This window comes from Rhinichthys klamathensis, unplaced genomic scaffold (genome assembly GCF_029890125.1).
Source record: "Rhinichthys klamathensis goyatoka isolate OS25496 unplaced genomic scaffold, OSU_Roscu_1.1 h1tg000119l_1, whole genome shotgun sequence".
Lineage (NCBI taxonomy): Eukaryota > Metazoa > Chordata > Actinopteri > Cypriniformes > Leuciscidae > Rhinichthys > Rhinichthys klamathensis.
In genome coordinates, this window is record NW_026606656.1 from 2,194,103 (window position 1) to 2,215,473 (window position 21,371).

Here is a 21,371-nt window from a genome sequence, read left to right on the forward strand (position 1 = left end):
GATGTTGAGGTAGTGGATCGTACCTCTTCTATTGCTAGATTTGGTCTTTTAATAACATCTTATTATAAAATTCACTAAAATAGTTGCTAAAATGAAAGAGACAGAGAGATAAAATAATTGTCTTTAATGAACACTTTTTCAATACAAGCTATAGTGTTAAAATTCCACCTGCAAAATACCCATTTATAAATGTCAATTATCAGTGTATTTTAATAAATAAACTCACAGGCAGGCTGTGCATTATAACAGAACAAATCGCAAGTGTTTTCCAGACATTCTGTCATTTATACATATCACCAGTCCATCAGATGACTTAAGTCTATCAAACACTCTTAGAGGAACATGCAATTTCATCAAATAAATAAGTGAATTCACACACTCATACATATGCTTTTTCACCCATGTCGCTGTCTTCATTTAAGTTCCTTCTGCTCAATGGGGAGGTACATAATAAACACAGTTCCAGCTATGCCTCTCTTAAAAGTCCTCGTTTACACTTCATCTTCAAGTAGTAGCACAGTTCATACAACCAGACTGAAACAGTCCCTCCTCAACATCTGTACGGCAAAGCAGCCTGTCCCACTTTAATACGTGGGCCGAGTAGGACCCCAAGCAGCATGCGTTCTCCCCAGTCTAGTATTTTGTTAACCGTTAGACTGACTGGAGACAAGGGGCTGTTGTCTCCATCCATACCCTCCACTGCTTCTACACCACTGGTAACCTCCTGTGAGGAGGTTTTGATCTCACATGGTCCCTGGATCTGCCTGTGCGATTGTGTGCTTGAATGGTTCACTTGGTTTGTCTTTTGTTGCTCATCGTTTGCTCTGTGGTTTAGTTTATTCTTTCTTCTTTGTGATCTTGAGCAGCTGTATCTAGCTGACGCCTCCTCGTTGATAAACCTGTTTGCCTCTTTTGGATCTGTTCTGGTTTCTGATGCTGACGGCTCCATATCGGCTCTTCCCAAGTCCTCTAACGCCCCCGTCTGGTCAACTGCGGAACGGCTCTTCCTCAGATCACAGCTGTTGGCTGATGACCCCTGCTGGTGAGTCTGAGGAACTGCACCCACTGGCGTAAGGGAAAGAGTAAGGCTTTTGCGTTTCTCCGCTAGAGATGGAATCTGAAGGTAAGTAGGCTTAGGTAGGTTGGACTTTGGTGAATCCTGCGGTGTCTGAGATGTGATGTTTACTGGTCTTTGTATCTCTTCGGGATTTGTGCGGAGAGTGAGCGCTCCGATCTTGTCTGAAAGAGATAAGGTAAACTCTGGATTTATCATTTGGTTGTTCTTGTTCTCACAGTGCACGTTTGCTTTGGAATCCTCAGTACATACATCAATAATGCAGTTGTTGTCAATTCTGTTCTGACGGTTTAAGTTGGTTAACAGTGCCACTGTAGAACTGCTGTTGTTTTTTTCATTGGTGGGCTGCAGGCAGTTATCCAAAGGTTTATCTGACTGCTGAGCGTGAAGGTTTGTGTTATTATTCTTCAAAGAAAGCGTTCCCTGGAAGAGCTGCAGCTGCCCCAGGAAGTTAAAATTCGGTGAAATTGTAGGTCTGCGTTCTTTCACAAACCTAAAGGAATGATGAGATAGATACTTCACTCATTTGAATAATCTGCATTCATTACATAAAAATAAAATAAAACAATATATCGTTCTCAATTTAATCACCAGATTATACCTCTGACTTTTTTATGTGCAAAATGTCACTTCTTATTACATAGACAATCCCAGAAGCAGTAGTAAAACAACGTATGCACATTACCTGTATGCATGATCCAGATCCATTTTCAGGCTATACATGACGTATGCCACAGCAAGTGCTGGAGATCGAGAGATTCCTGCAGCACAGTGAACCAAGACAGAGCAGCCAAGTGACATGGCCCCGTCTGCAACATAACATATACGATAGCCTATATTAAAACGTATGTATACCCACCCAGGGTTTTCCAGCAGAGGACTAATGCATAAAATAGCCTATGATCCGTTTTAAATTAGCCTCATATTATTATCTATTCTTTTCTTTTTTTACCCAGACAAACAAATCTATTTCCATGTCGATGCTAGCTAATGACGTAATGCAGTTGGGATGCAAATGCAGGCTGATGTAAGGAGTGGGATTCCGGGTCCCTCACCAATGAAGTGCAACGCCTGAGGGATCCAAGGAAGCAGGTCATCCCGCAGAGAGTCGTCTATTGGGATACGGAGGTACTGGGACTGGGGTAGAAATGAAGGCTGTGGGCAACATCGGCTCACACTTAGTACGTACGAGATGCCTCGGTCAGACAAACCATCCTGTGGAAACGAACAGAGGGTGAAAGGTGAGATTTAAGTTACTTAACTTAAATGTAACGCACGAGGACAAACTATTAGCATATATAAGTTAAATTTGATTTGAGGAGGACACTATTTAACAGCTAGTAATACTGATAAATCATTTGAGGACTGTAAACATACCTGGGTTACGTCAGTCTCTGCACCAAGGTAGAGATGCGGCAGAATACGAGACAACGGCGGCCGCTCGGACTGACTGTCCCTGTAGTACACCATCTCTTGATTTCTAAAAAAAAAATGTTTAACCTGAAAACCTATGGAGAAAAAACACACAGAAAATAACTCTTTGTGTATGACGCACTACACAGACAGTCAGAATCCTAAAAGCAGGCCAAATGGTATGCCTAAAAGAATTTAAAGTTTTGATAAATTGCATTTAACAATGATTAAATGCAATGATAACAATGGTAATAGACAAGTTACACATGCTTAGAATAAACTAAAAGCTGATACTCACCAGTCCAGTCAGTTATAGATCAGCAGAATGCGCAGGAAGACCAAAAAGGTTTGGAAAAGTCCAACGAAGCTGGTGGATGAACGTTGTAAATAGCACAAACGCGTGAAGTATTTGTATCTGCGCAATTATAAACAGTTCCTTGATCTCTCTTCTCAGTAGTTGTGCTCCTGTGCTCCTCTCCGCTCTGTCTGCGCTTCTCACATTATTTGTTGTTGTATGTCTATACCTGCGCGAGGGAGGAAAAAGATGAGGTCATCCCGTTTCCAGAAGCTAAGAATAGCACAATTCTATGTGATGTCATTTTCAGCCAATCGGCGCCCAGGCTTGCTCTTTGACGCGCGCGCGGGCACGCTCTCGCTCTGTTTGGTCGCCATCATCAATTTGCCCTGAAGACCTCGGCATTTTTATTGTGATGAATCGTGTTTTACTCCCTGTAGCCTTTCAGACAGAAACACGCCGCTTTCATTTGCAAATCGAGTGCGTGTAATCAGTCAAATGAGACTCTTTTATATCCTTTTTAGACGTTCTAGATGATTTTGTAAGCAGACTCGTGTGCAACGTCCCATGCGAGCAGTGTTTCTCTGGTAAACAATATGTATAATTCAGAACGCTTAGTTCACTAGTCCACATTTACCTATTGATATAATAGTTATACTATTTTAAACAACCTCACGTAGTGCACTGCAACCTACATCAAACATTACGTTATATATGAATTATGTCACGTGTTTTTGTTATATTGTACCACAATGAATTTTATTTCTCGAGCTACAGATGCAAAAAAACAACATTCAACTGTAACACACTTAAAATTAAAAGAATGTGAATTTATTCAACTGTATTAATAATATACCACAGTGGACTACTAAACAGCCGTCTTGCATTTTCCTTTTAACCAGGCAAATTAATTTACAACAATGGTATGGTTAGACATTGTCTTTAAAATCTTGCATAATAGAGTTTTGCATGTTCACTGGACAGATGCATTATATCTTTTAAACTAAATGTGCAGGCCAAGCTAATCATAAGCCTGGCCCACCCCGAGTCTTATGGCTTTGGGTCATATAAATTATATAGTGAAACAAACAACACTTAACACTATAAATTTGACAGCTTCTAGTTTTTCTACCCACCATTAAAGTGTTGTTAGATGCATAAACCTGAAGATAGAAGAAAATAATTGTGATTAATCTAATTTCCTACCTGAAAGAATGGAATAGTAAAAATATCAAGTTTGATTATAAAAACAAGCTAACCAAAGTTTACATTTTTACTATTCCATTATGCTTTCTGGTTGAAATTAGAATTATTTTATTCTATAGACCGCCATAGCCATTATATTATAATACTACTATTATGTTACATTTGTAAACCTTTGTTTTGGGCCACCTGACATCTTAGAGCTGGAGTCGGGCCTATACCATGATGTGCTGAGAGATACTATTTTGTGCTTTGTGCATGTGTGAGAATCAGCTGTCAGCCCTCCTAATCTCTGTGCCCATCCCTAACACACACACAAAGAAAACACCTGGTTCGAGTATATGGCATAATTTTACTTTCACATTATTCAGTACAGAGTAAATTTTAATCTAACAGGTATCTGACAGGTTGAACAGCGATACACCGGGGCTGCATTAGCTAGCGGATACTGCATAGACACGCGCACACACAGAAACACACACCATGACTGTGACTCTAATCAACTACAATGACAATGTCCCCAGTACTGCATCGAGGGAAGCGTGACCCCCAGCTGAACTAACATGACAATGTCGCATAAATTCCATTATATTTTTTTACACAAGAATCACACAGATTAACACCACACTCTCACCAAATGATGCTGACCAAAATCGTTATGATCCCTGTACGTGATTGACAGTTGGCAGCTGCTTTGGTCCAGTGCTCCCCCTTAAGCCCCCGTCCTCTAGGCCTATGAATGTGTGTACAACTGTGTGTATGCGATGACTTTTCACAAACTAAGTGCTTTCCCAGGTTTTAGCTCTGCAAAAGAAAATATGGGTCTCCAGCTGTGGTCAGTCACCACTCAAAGTTAATAGTGCGTGAGTGTTGAGTAAAGATTTAGTAATGAGGTAACCACTATCTACTATTCATTTCAGTCAATAACTGTGCTGGAAGAATGATGTCAATGTCTTCCAGGTGTTTTTTTTTTAAACGATATTACCAAAAAAAGACAACATTTACATTAAGGTCCACAGCAGTTGCACTCTTCACGTGCAGAAACTCACACACTGGCGGACCTGACCTTCTCTCTGCTTCACTTCCTCTTTCTGATTCTAGTTCCTCCCCAGCTCATTTAACACTGTACAACTAACCTGAAACGGTATGCCCATTCACTCGTAGTACAGAATGGAATGTCCAAAACAAAAGCAAAAAAACATTAGACCATTTAAGAAAGCATACAAACACACCAACAATACACCACTATCAAAAACAAGAAAGAGACATACAAATGCAACCATGAAGGGTAATCATTTACATGGTTTATATATATTTATATAGAGAGATTTTTTTTTTCAATAAACATTGTCAGATAATGGGGGTCAGGAAGAGTACTGAATACATGGGACAAGAACAGGAAAAAAGGGTCGGGACTATAAAAGCCTTTCCTCTCAAAGCCTCTTAAAGTGCACTGGCCATTTCTATGTCGGAAGGAACGCGTGTACGATGCAATAAACTGTAAATGCATGTGGAATCTTTTTTTTAATTTTATTTCTCTATGTACACCAATAGCTCTGAATCTGATTTAAGGAGGAAAGCGAGAGAGATAAAGCGATGAGGGTTAGTGATTCTGGCCTCTTTTAGAGAAGTGCCATTACGTTAGTGTATTGAGATTGTTTTTTTTGTTGTTTTTTTCCTGCTAATAGTCTTACAGGGAATGTTCCAAAGAAACAGCTAATGTGCAGTTTTTGCGGTTGAAACTTTGCGGATAAAACAGGAGAGAGGGAAGACTTGCTCCACTTCCATTTACACTTACTTTTCTCCCTCCCCCTTAATCCACAACATACACACACCAGCTCAGTCAACACAAGCACAGGAGTTGATCGTTGAACAGGCAGGACGGAGAACGGAACTATCGTCATGACTCTTTCACACATGTACGAAAAAAACACACACGCTTCCTTTCGTTCCATTGCTCACACACAGGTAAACACCGATAAAAACAAGAAGGGCAGCGCTGATGATAATAACAGTAATAATAATAATCATTATCAGAAGGACAGTAATATGGCTGCCAGAGGCTGACAGCTACTTTTTCCCTTATGCATGAATGCTTTTTGTAGAATCTTTATTCTGGGGCCTTTCAGGTGGAACGCTGGTCTGGTCTGGTCTGCGTGTCGGTTCTAGATGGTGCTAGTCTCGGCTGGCTTTCTAGAACTGTTCCGCCAGCAGCTCACAAAGACGCTGGGAGACAGTGTCCTTACTGCTGCGCAGGGTCAACCGGTACATCTGAGACAGAGAGAGAATAAAGAGCATTACACCAAATGTAAATGCAAACACAAACAATTGAGGAAGAACATCAATTGCGCAGATAAGACGCTCATTCCGCTTTCCGAATGCGTGTCTGATCCATATTGTTGATACATAGACAATGTAAACTTGCACTATGGACAAAGGAAACTCCACATATACAAAGAGAAGGACGCTGCTGTCACGCCAAATGAACTGGGTAGTACTACCAGACATGGAGTGAAATCACAAGAGAGGGAGGGAGGATGGGAGGTTTTTGGGTTGAGAGGGGTGGCAGGATGAATGTGTTACCTGCTCCCCAGACTTGAGTTGCATCAGCAGGCACAGAGACACACAGACAACAGTAAGATGCAATAAAACTGACTTGGAAAGAAACCTGTGCTCCATAGCAATAGGTAGGGACTGTAGGCCCTTTAGGCGCCAGAGGTTTTTTCCCAAAACGTTCGATTTTGACATCTCAATTTCAAAAGGCTATATCTTAAAAGTGATAAAATATAGAGACTTTCTGTAAATTAGAGAAATATTAAGGATGATCCAAAGTTTATGTAGGGATTACATTTTTCCATCTAATTAGCATATTATGACGTCATAAGGTGGCGGCAATCTTGGATTATAGAATTTTCATGAAAAGTCACATGTTTTAATGATAAAATGCAGCACTTCTTTCCCCCCAAAATGTCCCTCACCTTCTGTATGCTATATTGCACAATACTGAATGCTCAGGTATATAGTAAGTAGTAAACAAACTGTGTAAATCATTACTAATAAATGGTAGAAACAAACCGAATGCATGTAGTGGTTGCCTTTTGCTGTAGAGATTTTCCATTTACTAAATACAGTAGACACTCTGATTCCATGTATGGGGCACATATATATTATTCATATGACATACAAACACAAGTAGACAAGACCTGTTTAGTTCAAACGCTCACTCGCACTGATCATGAGTGAGATGATACGAGCAGCGCGGCCAGATCTGCCTCGCGCGCGCGCCGAGTGTGCACAGCTTGGACTACTGTCATTGTCATTGCGACTCCCCACCCTGCCTCCACATTGCCTCCTAACTGTCCTATGAATACTTCGACCTCGTCTAACATACCCAGTGGCATTAGACAAAGTCTCCACCACAATACTGTCGCCGCGATTGCGGAGTAGGGCTGTTGGAACGAATTCTGAAATTCGAATATAATTCGAATATTAAAAAAAATCAATGCTATTCGAATGCTGAAATTACTATTCGAATATTGCTTTTTTATGTGTGTGTATATATATATATATTTTTTTTATATGCAATCTTGCCTTTCTCACCTTGGCTTACACGCATGTGAAAATGAAATGCTTTTGTTTCGTCTGATGAACAATAAAGATTTGGAATCATAACACAATTGTGCACGTTATCCACGATGATCATCATAACAATACTGTCAAAAATGGTAAATGTTTAACGACGTAAAAAAGCGCCCCCCCAAAGGGCCCGTGAAGCGCAAATATCTCGGCGAAAACTCAACGGATTCGGCGAGAACATTGGAACCCGTTGGAACCGTCTAGCTGAACTGAAAAGAATGATATAAGTTTTAGAATTTTCGGTGGAGTTTTCACGGAGATATTAGCCGAAAACCATCGGAAACACTTCAACCATATTCAGCACGAATAAAATGTTTATTGTAATGTTAGATGTCCCTCTAGTGGACAGAACGTGTAACAACAACCACATGCTATAGTGGCATTGGCGATCCATACGCCTGAGTAATGTCGTAAATATTAATAATTGGATGAATTTGAGCATTTAATATTCGAATATTATTTGAATATTAAATAAAAAAAGGAATGGAATTCGAATAGTATTATAGAGGAAGATTGACAACCCTATTGCGGAGAGGATCTGATAACATGGCTCACTCGCACAGTAGCTCCGCTTTTGATCTCACTGATTCAATGCGCTCTAACTCGAACATTTTGTATAGAAACATGACGTTTTTTTGATTCGGGGATGAAGTATGACATGTCTGCCATCCAGTGGAGGGGAGGTCGAACGAAATTTGACACCCAATTTGACAAAATCGGTCGTTTTATTCAGTGCCTCATCTTGTCGAGTAAACTCGACCATGGCGCCTAGAGGGTTAAGACTTTTGATGCGTGTGGCATTTCGTAGTTTTTTTCCCCCTTTCTTTTTGTTTGTGTAATATGGATACATATATTTGCATAAAATTAATATCTTTTCATACCTGGGCTTGTGCGTTGGGCTCGAGTCTTAGCAGAGAACCCACTTGCTGGGCCTTGGTTTGGATCACTCCGGCACACACAAAGTTCTCTGGGTTTGGATCCACGTTCTCCAAGAGAGCCATGCCCAATCCCAGTAACTACAAAATGTAAGGGAGAAGGGAAGGGTGGCAAAAGACGAAAGATGAGAATTAAATGAAGTGAACTCTTGTCTGCAGGACTATTTCTGCATAGGGGTGTCACAATATACCAGTATTGACGATGATAAAACATTAAATATGTTAATACTACACGTACATTAATATTGTAAATAATCTGATTGACTTTGCAACATAGTAAGTGGTGGTATTGCACCCTAACACTGGTTGCCATGTCATAAAACATGATGGGTAGCTACTACTGCAGCACAAAATCATGTTGGAGATCAAGGACGAAAGCAATGCACTCTACCCGCACCCGGAAAAAGTTAGTTTGCCGATGTGAGTTTTTGTGATGTCAGCGTGAAGTGCCGATCAACAGTAAGTTCTTTTTGTACAGTTAATACAGTTTCTTTTGGCCATGATAATCAGGTAGTGAAAATCCGATATTGCAGTATATAGTATGGAAACTGTGCATAGTGTGCAAATATGTTGTATGCATAGAATAACCAGATACTTGACCACATATCCCAAAATATGTAGCATACAGAGCAGATAACACTGGGAACTGTATCCCACAATACAATGCACTCGACTATCCATTTTCTTGTGATGTATAAACCTAAACCTTTTTCTTGAATCATTATTTAATTGAATTGAAGTTAAATTAACATTCACAAAAACTCAGATTAGACAACTGATAAATTGACACTGAATTAAGCATGCAAAATAATAAGGTAATGTGGCAATTCTGCAAATTTGAAAATGCCCACTTTTGCGTAGTGTACAGTATATACCGTAGAGTACACAGTAGGCTCGTATGGCATTACAAACACAAAATGTAAGGCGGTGTCAACTCACCTTAGCTTTGAGCACTTCGGTGTCCATGGCATGGTTGGCCTTGAAGATCTTCTGTGCTTCTTGCTGAGGCCTGTGAGGGGAGAATTGAACAAGTTTCTCATTTAGAGAACAGTTTGTGATGTATGTAAATAGTAATCTGACTTGTGTACACACAAACACTTACTGGCTGAGCTGTTTCCAGCGCTGAAAGAAGTCATGTGATGCCATCTCTGTGGGCTGGAAGAACTTGTTTATGGTAACGGGCAGCTTGAGTGTGAGGTTCTGGAGAGCTCCGCCATACCTGAGACAGCATGAAAGCTTTGTAAACCTCAGAGTGCATGTGGATTTACCATCGTAAACCATTGAAATGCGTGCATCTGTCACCTGAACTTGATGTTGAGGAGCGGTGCATCAAGGAAGTCAGTCAGACACTCGATGTTGATGACCTGCTGCACCTGAGCACCTCCTTCTATGAGAGGCTCCACTGTTTTAGTCTGAACGTTGAGCTGTGGGATTAGTCAAGGTATTCCACGAATCAACAAACCAGCATCTTCAGATAATCAACATGACAAAAAAAACTCACAAAGTGTATAAGGAGGAATGAACATGTGTTTGCATGTATGGATGTGAAGGATATGAGATTGTAGCTCTCCTGGGCAGGTGACTGTGGTCGTGAAGGTTACAAACTGCACTGACGTCTTATTGCCATAGAACAGATACATCCGTCCTGTGAGGTGAGGCAACATAAACGCAATTTGAATACCAAGTCAAATATTAACATGGTAACAGGTTTTTATATTGCTAACACAATAGAATAAAAGTGAGCCAGAACAGCAAAAATGTGTACATTGAAACCACATTCTCTTGTAAACGCAGGTTAAAATACAATTAAACTTGAAGTCAGCTAACATATACCTCCAGATGATGCAATTCAAATATTGCAGATGTTGTGACTCACCCAGGTTCTGGCGATATTCAGACTTAATGCCGATCTGTAGCAGCTGATTCTCAAACAGAACTCCATTGTTCTTGCACACAAACCTGAGGGCAAGAGATAAGTGTTTGTGAGGCAGAAAAGCTCGCAAGGATAGCTAGCAATGGTGCTGTTTTTTTAATGGTGGGTTCACGTGTTGGAAGAATGATCAAAAACATGAGCTGGGAAAATTCACCTTAAACTCACTCCCAATTTTTTTATTTGATCTTTAATGTTTTTTTCATTTATGATCAGTAAAACAGGTAATTACCAACAGTGTTAGTAAGAGATCCAATTAGCTTCTGTTCATGCTAAGGGACTTGGATAAGCAAGTGTTCACTCCAACAGGCAAGTCAGGCCAAGCACATCAACACTGAAAGAATGACTTCCCCTTAAGGGAATAGGACCATCCGAAGAGCACGTGAATGTAGCATAAGACACTGAGAGGAGGGTGGGTGTTGAAAGGGAGACCTGAGAGTCATCTAAAGCTAAGCAAAAAAGAGTGAGCAATCATCAGAGCTACCGAATGTGGTTGACTATGTAGTGCCAAGGGGTGCTTCTCATTTCTTATTTGTGGATCCTCGTTTCCTTTCCTCGCGTCTCAGCTCCACCCCCTGTAGGATGTGAGGGAAGGCTGCAAGGAAAGAAAAGGAGGACGGAGGAATCCAAGGAAAGTTTTTTTATACTTTGGAATACTTGACCACTCGAGCGTCACTTCACTACGTCATCAGCAGCGCTCAAAGGATCTGCCCTTATGTTGTTGAAGTTTGGCTATTTAAGAAATTTGTAATAAATAATAATAAAGCAAGATACCCTGTTGAAATATGTGAGATGTGTGGTTTATATAAACTGCAATGGTAAAGTATAAATTAAAATGATTGTGACCGACGTGAAGGGGGAGGAGAATTGATACGTGCGTCACATTTAGTCGATAAAACACTTCCGCAAAGCATGCAACTGTGCATCCTCGCTCATAGCTCCTCTGGAAGCCTCCTCACTCCTCGATCCTCGCCTCCTCGCGGTGCAATTAGAGAATTGAGATGTCCTTCAAGATGGCTGAGCTCGATCGGTTTCCGGGTCATAGGATGGAGGACGGAGGAGCGAGGAGACGAGGAGGGATATTGAGAAGCACCCATGGTCTCTCTCATCTGATAAAGCTGTGAGCTAGTTGTTAGAGCACATGCTGTGACACATAGCCATGAAGCTTATAGGGACCAGACAAGCCCATCTAAAAATATGTCCTGCCAACAACTCTACTATGCCTATAAATAAAAGTAGGACAAAGGGATTCTTATATTGGAGTATATCTATAACACATGCCTTAAAGGGATAGTTCCCCCAAAACTGAAAATCTCATCATTTACTCACCCTCAAGTTGTTTCAAACCTGTATGAATTTCTTTTTAATCTGCTGAACACAAAAGAAGATATTTCGAACCAAACAAGTTGATGGACCCCATTGGCTTCCATAGTATTTTTTTTCCTACTATGGAAGTCAATGGGGCCCATCAACTGTTGGAAAATTCAACTTTAAGAAACTCATACAGGTCTGAAACTACTTGAGGGTGAGTAAATGACAGATTTTTTTTTTTTGCGTGAACTAACCCTTTAAGTCCAAGCAGAAGTGTCCACGATGTCTAAGCAGACACAGGTTATTGGTTTCATGGGTTAGAGATGTTGAGTGAGTGCAGAGTGCAGACTTACTGAAAAATAACTACTTGATTTGATCATGTTTACATTTACAATTGCCACTATAATTAACGGTCATGATACATAGATTATAGGTCTAATTCTGCAGCATGGAATTCAAGGCTTTTTTTCGCAACATTAAATAATTACTGTTATGATGTTGTTGTTTTTTACATAGACACTACTGTTTAAAAGTTTGGGGTCTGAAATAAATCTTTTATGGCTACCAAGGCTGCATTTATTTGATCAAGAAGCAATATTGTGAAATATTGCATTTAAAATAACCATTTTCGGTTTGAATATATCTTAAAATGTAATTTATTCCTGATATCAAAGCTGAATTTTCAGCATCATTAATCCAATCTCCACTGTCACATGATCCTTCAGAAATCATCTTAATACACTGATTTGTTGATCAAGAAACATTTATTATTATAAATGTTAAAAACAGTTGTTCATATTTTTGTGGAAACCATAACTTTTTCAGGATTCTCTGATAAAAAGAAAGTTCAAAAGAACAGCATTTATTTGAAAGAGAAAACTTTTGTAACATTATAACAGTCTTTACGGTCACTTTTGATCAATTTAATGCATCCTTGATGAATAAGTATTCACTTCTTTCAAAAAACACTTACTGACCCCAAAACCAATCTGATCTTGTTAGAAGTATGAACTCTTGAATCTGTGGTCTTTGTAAATTTTGTGAACTTTGTAAATTCATGTAGCATTGACCGTACTTAAAATATTGGTGTTATTGTTGAGTTTTTTTGTTTGTTCGTTGAGAACCAAGAGTGAAAATTTAAAGTGGTTGTTTTTTGTTTGTTTTTTCTTGTATGAAATGCACAACATTGCACAACATCACAACTAAGAGTTGATATATGTAATTGGAGGTATTTGTGCTATCTGGGTTATTTTCCTTAAATTATCGAAAGGGTTACTTCTGTCTGGCGCCCGAACTTATTAACTATAATCTACAAAAAATCATTTGTTGATTTTCTTGAATTTATTATCGGGCCACCACCGTTACACATTTGAACGGCAATGTATATTTCAATACTAATCAAAAATGTTAATATTTCTAATAAATGAAAAATACTGCCAAACAGCTTCTACACTACATGCCTAAGATTAACAGTAACATACAAAACCAAACAACAACCAAGGAGAAAAAGAGAAGGAGGTATAATATGAAAGAGGCTTCTGGTGACGGTTGCCTGAGATTTGTCGGGTGACTGAATGGAGGCAGTGAAGTAGGCGAGTGAGCTCTTACTTGTTGAGCAGTTCGTTTGACTCAGGCAGAGGAGGAGCAGGATCTTCAGAGACCGCAGAGGGGGGAGCAGAGCTGAGAGACCGAAAGCCAAGAATGGAGAGAGAACAGAGAGCGGCCCCAGGAGATAAAGAGAGGGGTGAGAAGTGTTAAGTGTGAAAAGGCACAGATGGTTAAAACAGATAAAGGATGTTAGAAAGTGGTGAGCCGGTAAAACGAGAAAAAGTGTAGAGTGAAGCCAAAAAAGGAAGCAAGAAAGGGGAGAGAAAGAGAAAAGGCAGAGGTTAGTACAGGCATTACATCTGTGGTAAATAAAATGTTAGCAATTCATATTACAACCACACAGGACACAAATAGAAAATACTCCATAGACACAAACAGAAAAGAACACATTTACACAACAACATCTATAAATAACCAAACAATTAAGTGTTTATATGTGACTGTCAGTAAGTTTTGCTGTAACATATTGACACTGTGGTCAACCACTGGCCCCTTACTCCGAGTCACCAGGACCCTCGGCCAATAGGGAGTCAGAGCTTTCAGTAGGGGGTTCCAGATCTCTGCCATCGTCCAATGAAAAAGGACGTGAGACGCACACACGTTCACGCATACACACAAACGTGCGCACACACACCAAAATGAGGGAGATGGAAAAGGGAGGGAAAGAGAAAGAGAAAAAAGAAGCAAGAAAAGAGAAAGACAGTCACATACGCAGCAAGATAAAGGACACAAGATTACACAACACACAAAGAGGAAGTCAAGAAGAAGAACAAGCGATAGAAAGTGAAACGACAGAAGAGCAGAAAGCCTGACAGACGTATATGCAACCACTGAACATCTGGACGTGTTAAAATATTAGTGTACTTCACTTCAGTTAATTAAAGCAATAAGTGCACAGTGGACTGAAGACAGGATGCTAATGAACCGGATTCTTATTTACCTCAGGAAGCCATCATCATTGACACCAGCCTCTGAGAAAACATCAACCAATAAGCTGCCTGCGCTGGGAGCAGCGGCGGTAACAGGGGGTACCGTGCGGAGCCCCAGCAGATCGGCAGATGGGGATGGAGTGGACTGAAAGAAAAAGAGCATTCATTACATTGGATTTCGCTTTAATAAGGAGATGCTGAAGTGTTTGAATCAGGATGTGTGCAGTGGGTGGGTGTTTTCTCAGGAATTGCTCTGTATTTGCTGACTCACTTCCCTGTAACAACGTAAACATGTGCAGCCGCTGAAGTCTGCCGCATATTAGTTTCAGCCTCAGCCCACAGACTGCCTTACAGTAACGTGCACTGACCATCTGATGTATATTGCCCACAAAAATGGTAAGAGCTGCCTGAAATTGGCAGCTCTTCTCTGATGCACCAGTGTGACTAGAAACTAAATCATGTTTATAAGGAACTTGGTTGATAAAATGAGCACTTTACAAAAACTTTGATTTGTCAAGTTACTGGCAAAAACATTTAGTTTTGAGATGCTAAGTAGCAAGATAATCAAAAACAGAAGTGTACATTGTGCTTTGTTTTTGAGTAATGTCTGGACTACATTTTGGGTGGGCAGTAATTTTGATCACGCCGGTCTATTATTTTAGCTATTACAGATAAATCTGACCCTACTAAGCATGTAAAAACAAAACTAAATGTGACAGATCACGTTTAATATCAGTCAGATATACTTTTCCTGTCTTGAAGGGTTAGTTCAGCCAAAAATTTTAATTATCCCATGATTTACTCACCCTCAAGCCATCCTAGGGGTATTTTTTCTTTCAGCCAAACACAATCTGAGTTATATTTAAAAATATCTTGGCTCTTCCAAGCTGTGTAATGGGAGTGAATAGTACCTGAGATTTTAAAGCCCAAAAAAGCGCATCCATCCATCCATCATAAAATTAATCCATACGGCTCCAGGGGGTTAATAAAGGCCATTTGTGGCAAATCGATCATCTGTAATCATAAGTTTCTAGTAACATCTCTCCGCGCGTTCATGAGAGTCGAGTTCCGATGCAAGACGCAGAATGTAGGAGTAGCGTAAGCTTAGGTGCGTAGACGACTCTTGCGGTTTAAACAAATAGGGCTGGCAACAAACTCGAGCTCCTCTGATGTTTCACTTTAAGAATTCGCATTTTAGTCTTCTAATTCATGACCAGTGTTTTGTTTTGCTCTAACCTCTGCACTTCCACGTTCGTCATTGCGTCATGAGACGGGTCAAAGGTCTCTCTTCGGCCGGAACTCGACTCGGCCTACGGAAGCCAGTAATTCTAGTTTATCAAGTTATAAATATGGATATGTTTCTTACAAAAACACATCGCTTCAGAATGACTTTATTAACCTCCTGAAGCCGTATGGATTACTTTTATGATGGATGGATGCGCTTTTTTGGGCTTCAAAATCTCAGGTACCATTCACTCCCATTATAAAACTGGGAAGAGCCAGGATACTAGGATATATATATATATATATATATATATATATATATATATATATATATATATAGTGTAATATAACTCTGTGTATGGCTGAAATAAAAAAGCTTGAGGGTGAGTAAATTATGGGATAATTTTCATTTTTGGGTGAACTAACACTTTAAAGGTGCATTGTGTAATATTTAGGAGGATCTGTTGACAGAAATGCAGTATCATATACATAACTATGTTTTTAGTGGTTATGTTTTTATTACCTTAGAATGAGGCATTTCTATCTACATACACCGTGGGACCCCTTACACTGAAATGCGCCGACATGTTTCTACAGTGGCCCTCAACGGACAAACGTGTTTCGTCACTATGCTGTTCTTCGTGCAAAGAAGCTAGCTAAAGTTAGCGAATAAAACACTGACACAATGATGAAGTAACAGTAATATTCGCATTAACATCGTTTTACTGAATAATTAAGTAAACCTAATTTCTTAATTTATCTTTGTAAAGAAACCTCATTTAACTGGCTACTCTCTGCTGTCTCAGACGACGACATCTTTTCCTGTCGGCCACGTAACTTCACGTAACTTCTTTTGCAATTCACCACTAGATGACGCTAAAAATTACACTGCACCTTTAAGTGGCGGTTCATGGCCAGAATAAGCTGCAAAGTGGACCATAATATTTTTGTGAAAACCGTGATGCATATTTTCAGGACTCTTTGTTGAATAGAAAGTTCAAAAGAACAGCATTTATTTAAAATAGAAATCTTTTGTAACATTATAAATGTCGCTTTTAATCAATTTAATGCATCCTTGCTAAAAAGTATAAATCTCTTAAAAAAAATACAAATTGTAGTGCATAAAGGGCTGTTAATCGATTAAAAAAAGTACAGATTAATTAAAAAAGTTTTTCTGCAATTAATCGTGATTAATCTCCAAAGTAGAAACAGAATACAGTAGTCTATACTTAATAGATCACCAATACTGCTATTGATGTCTCTAATGCTAAAATTGAGGAAAAAATATCAATTTCATACAGTATAATTAAAAGCTATCAATTTCAACATTTATTAGGCTTTTTAAAAAAAAACTAACTTTTGATTTAAGTGAACTTAAAACAATCTTCACATAAATCCATTATAATAAATGTCACATTTACATTGCCATTCAATACATCAGGGATCAATTATTTCTATTGGCCCAGTCAGACCGGTTCAGATTTTTACTTGCCCTGTCAAAATGCACAAAAATGTATTGTTTTTGGCCCATGTAACCTTGTAATCAGTGCTATAAGATTTTTTGGTAGGATTTAAACAGAAATTGAATAAAGTTATCAAACACTTCTGCATAAATAATAAATTAAATATAGATTAATCCCTATTAAAGCTACAAAAGTTATTCAGTGAAGACAAGTGAGGGATTTACTCTTTTTCTTTTGTTCTTTGATTAACAATGACACAGCAGTAAGTTCTGTCACTGTAAGACCTGACGCACATGACACAGATCTGACATGCATCCCATTTTCTCACAACTCTTTATGTTCATTTCAAATCATTTAAGACTGTGCTTACGAGGATACTCGACAAAACGGGCATTTTAGCATAAGTTTGTGTGTTTTTGTCCATTCAAGCAATGTCTGAAGCGGCTTTATTTATTTTATATATATACCTAATATATATATATATATATATATATATATATATATATATATATATATATATATATATATATATATATATACACCTAATATAGGTATATATATATATATGTGGCCTACACCCCTAATATATATATATTAGGGGTGTAACGATTCACAAAATTCACTGTTCGGTTCGATACGATACACTTGTGTCACGGTTCGGTACGTTTTCGATACAGCAAAAAGAAAGAGATGCCAGAGAAATTTCCTTGATTTAATTTTTTTAATTATATTTTTATTAAAACTAACATCATAAAGTATGATATTTTTTTACTTTGAGCAGTGATGGAGCTATACTTGACTTTTCTTAGGAGCATATAAAACAAAACAGCTCCTTGGACAAAATGAAATGTAATATTGTAGTAGTTATAAACAAAGGTTTATTTTAGTTCAGATTAACATTTGAGGGCAGCAATTGAATTCATAATGTCAAAATAAAACTGACGTAATGTTACTTGAAAGCATCATAGCCTACTATTCCTGCCAAACTTCAATGGTTAAAGTTAGTAGTGTTACTACAGTAAATTCATGGTGAATGTTGCTGATCTGTGGACACTGGATAGTTCATTCATGGCACAATGTTTCTTCCTGGTTTCCACGTCAGCGCTGTTTGATCCGTTAATAATGGAGAAATGTGAATGTTTCTCACTAGATCTCGCAGCGATGTTATTACTTCAGTGGCGAATTCATATTTTTTCTGGATTTCGCTGTGTAGTAACAGTGCTGCTTGATTAAGATCGGCTCGCGCTGCATTGGTCCACACTGATAAACGGTCCGTCAACCACACAATAACGAGTAGCTCAGTTTTGTTCCGCTTACATTACATTTGCCATTTGATGTTGGGCAATGTTGTGGTCACACCAGCGTCTCTTACATTATGAGCGCGCTTGCCACGCGTGACGCGCCTACATTTGAAATAACGAAATTTTAGTCAGCAGGAAAAATGGTCCAACGAACTGTTCGGTTTAAAAATGCGTACCGAAAAACCGAACCGAAAGCCTCGTACCGAACGGTTCAATACAAATACGTGTATCGTTACAGCCCTAATATATATAAATAAATAAATACAATTAATCACATGCGTTAACGCGTTAATTTGGACAGCCCTAATATATATATCTCAAGCAATGTCATCCATGTGTGTTTGTGTCCCTCACAGCATTAGATGCAGCAATGCCGGAGTTGTCTCCTCCTCTCTCTCCCCCTCCATTGAGTTCTCCCTCTCTCTTTCCCTCCTCTAGTTCATTCACAGACACGGCTCCTGGTCCTTTCTTCTTTTTCAGCTTGGCCAGGATGGATGACTCTCTCTCTGGGAATGGAGGCATCTCCTCAAGCACTGTGGCCTACGCAGTTACACACAGTGATATTATGCAAACAAATAAATGGTGTCAAACATGTCAACAAAATACATGCAAAAGGATGTGATCTCACCAAGACATCAGTGCTGGCAATGGAGGACAGTTTGAGATACTCCACAGCTCTCTGCTGCAGCTCGACATCACTGTTCCTGATCTGGCTGTCAGAGCGCAGCACTTCCTGAATGGTGCTCTTTGTCTCCGGGAACAGATTAATGAACTTAATATAGGCGGAAAGCAGCAGGGCACGCGTGGGGACTGAACACAGGTGAAACTTAGAGTGGAGCAGGTTAAACTGAACCAGAGGACTAGTGAGATGGAAGGATAGAGGTGATATGAGTGGAAGCATAGTGCAATTTGATGGAAAGAAAATGGAAAATGAAAAAGAGACGAAAAGAACAAGAGGACATCATCAATACAACAATAAAACACATCTATAACATTGCTATGAGTGGTTAAAGAACTCACCTGGAACGAGGATCTCCAGCAATAAGGTTACCAAACTCCCCCAGGATGTAGCCTCCAACCTTCACCATATTCTCATGACAAGCTGGAGCCTGCAAAGCCTGTGGAAATTAAAAGACAACAAAAAGAGAGCAGAAAACAAAGTGTTGCATGAAGTATCGCAATGATGGTGGAAACCAATTTTCTGGATCTTTGGACAAGAAGTGAACATCTGGTGTCATTTACCTCAAAGACTGTCTTGGCTGCATATCCCTGCACATCGTCACGGTTGATGACGATCTGGATGACGCGGTACCACACTTCCTCACTGACGTAATCCCCAGCAATGCGGATTAGGTTCAGAATGGTGTCCACATACCAGGAGTAGTCTACTGCATATTTCTCTGCCAGGATGGCAACCTTCAGTACCTAGACACAACAGTCACTCATTTTAACATTGACCAACGACTGAAGAGATACGGTAGAGATGAAGAGTCACACACCATTTCCTCTCTGATGGAGTAGTCTGCTGTCTCCAGGTAACTCAGCATCTCGGCGACAATCTGCTTGGCATTGCTGCGATCGCACATGGCATAGAGGAGGTCAGCAGCTCTCTGACGCACACTGACATCCCTCTCAGTCTGCCAGCAAGATAAATAAAATTAAATGGTTATAAACAGTTCATGAATAATAAAAGGAATCTGTCATTTAAATGAGCATTTTTAGTTTCTTAAGACTGCAGAATCTAGCCACTTACCTTGAGGGCGTTGATGACTGTCTCTATATGCGTTTTAACTGCCTCATGGGAAAACTCAGAGCTGGCAAGGGTGCACATGCTTTCCAGGGCCAAGTAGCGCAGATTGGTCTCTCTGTGCTGTAAGAACTGCCCCAGCTGGTTACATGCCCGAACAAGAAGATTCGGCTCGCTGTGGAGAAACAAGGGCCATGAATAGAGTTTAAGTACAATGATGAAATGCTAAATACAGATAAAACCAAACAAAACATCATAGCAGATCTCTAGGTGAGAAATGGAGACAATGTGCACCTGTCATAGTGGATGATGAGAGAGATGGCTTCGAATAGGATGGCATTCTTGGCATTGGAGTGCTGAACCTTCTTGGATTTGGGTGGCTCTTGGGCTTTGTTGAGGATGGTCTCCAGACACTCCACCAGTCGTCCCTTCACAGCACCATCTTCAGGCGGCGGGTAGCACTGCAGCAGTCGCAGTAGCTTGCAGGACAGCCACGGAGCAGGAACGAAGTAGTAGGTGTAGTCCTGCAGGTCAGTAGACGCTGAGGACACAATCTAAGAATGGAAAAAGACAATCAAACACAAGATAACATAAATCTGGTGTTGCAAAGAATTAAGTTTTTCCATATGATTTTTCAGTGGTAAAACGTTGCAAATAAAACTAGTCAGTGGAACTGGCAATTTGCTGCACAATCCTCGGCATGTGCCGGTGTCAAATTTTCATGCTGCGATTAATTGATTGAGCTTTTATCACGGTACGCGGTATTATCACGATATTTTAATTGCACAAGCCAAACGGATGGATTGGGGGTGTCTAAAAAAACAACAACTTGCATCACAATGTGTAATTGTGATCGTCAAAACATTTGGTAACTAAACAGAATTTTATTAAGTTTAGTGACAACATGTTACAATGTTTACATGTACAATGACTGGTAGGCTACTGTTTGTATTATTGCTTAACACAATTTTCACGATTTCAATTGAATTCTTGGATTTGATTTCAATCTTGATTCAATTTTGACTCATTTGGATAAATATTAGGTGGGCTACAGTAGATAGCCTGCATGTTCATTTTTCTCAAGAAAAAATGTCTCACATAATGCTGTAAACATACAGAGAGAAATTAAATATAATGCGGTTTTCATTATAATAACAATTATATAATGACACAAGTAAAAATATAATAAATAGGTAATATAGTGCACATATTTAGCAAAATACTAGTCAACTAACATGCTGGTCATTAAATGGCTTTCCTTAGGTAAAAGTAACATTCTGTGACATAATTGTTCTCCTGTA

General features: G+C 39.4%; 2 protein-coding genes across 4 annotated transcripts in view; both read right to left on the bottom strand.

The window, feature by feature from the left end:
* Positions 1–512: 512 nt before the first annotated feature.
* Positions 513–3,023, bottom strand: si:ch211-195b15.8 (probable dual specificity protein phosphatase DDB_G0281963). Its single transcript, XM_056255250.1, has 5 exons — positions 2,787–3,023; positions 2,453–2,555; positions 2,131–2,290; positions 1,761–1,884; positions 513–1,568 (listed from the first exon to the last, which is right to left on the bottom strand). The coding sequence occupies exons 2-5, from the start codon at positions 2,543–2,545 to the stop codon at positions 551–553; spliced, it is 1,395 nt and encodes a 464-aa protein (XP_056111225.1). The 5' UTR covers positions 2,546–2,555; positions 2,787–3,023; the 3' UTR covers positions 513–550.
* Positions 3,024–4,318: 1,295 nt separating this feature from the next.
* ap2a1 (adaptor related protein complex 2 subunit alpha 1) overlaps positions 4,319–21,371 on the bottom strand; it is a 30,117-nt gene continuing 13,064 nt past the window's right edge. Inside the window, exons 6-22 of one of the 3 annotated variants that reach the window (XM_056255243.1) lie at positions 20,365–20,624; positions 20,077–20,245; positions 19,823–19,960; positions 19,566–19,748; positions 19,344–19,441; positions 18,952–19,183; positions 18,678–18,863; positions 14,347–14,480; positions 13,904–13,966; positions 13,407–13,478; positions 10,434–10,516; positions 10,112–10,202; positions 9,860–9,982; positions 9,660–9,776; positions 9,497–9,566; positions 8,504–8,638; positions 4,319–6,257 (exon numbers count right to left, since the gene is read on the bottom strand). In XM_056255243.1, the coding sequence (XP_056111218.1) occupies positions 6,180–6,257; positions 8,504–8,638; positions 9,497–9,566; positions 9,660–9,776; positions 9,860–9,982; positions 10,112–10,202; positions 10,434–10,516; positions 13,407–13,478; positions 13,904–13,966; positions 14,347–14,480; positions 18,678–18,863; positions 18,952–19,183; positions 19,344–19,441; positions 19,566–19,748; positions 19,823–19,960; positions 20,077–20,245; positions 20,365–20,624 (2,232 nt within the window). In that variant the 3' untranslated portion in view covers positions 4,319–6,179. The remainder of the gene's footprint in view (positions 6,258–8,503; positions 8,639–9,496; positions 9,567–9,659; positions 9,777–9,859; positions 9,983–10,111; positions 10,203–10,433; positions 10,517–13,406; positions 13,479–13,903; positions 13,967–14,346; positions 14,481–18,677; positions 18,864–18,951; positions 19,184–19,343; positions 19,442–19,565; positions 19,749–19,822; positions 19,961–20,076; positions 20,246–20,364; positions 20,625–21,371) is intronic. The other 2 variants (XM_056255244.1, XM_056255245.1) reach the window with 2 other exon arrangements.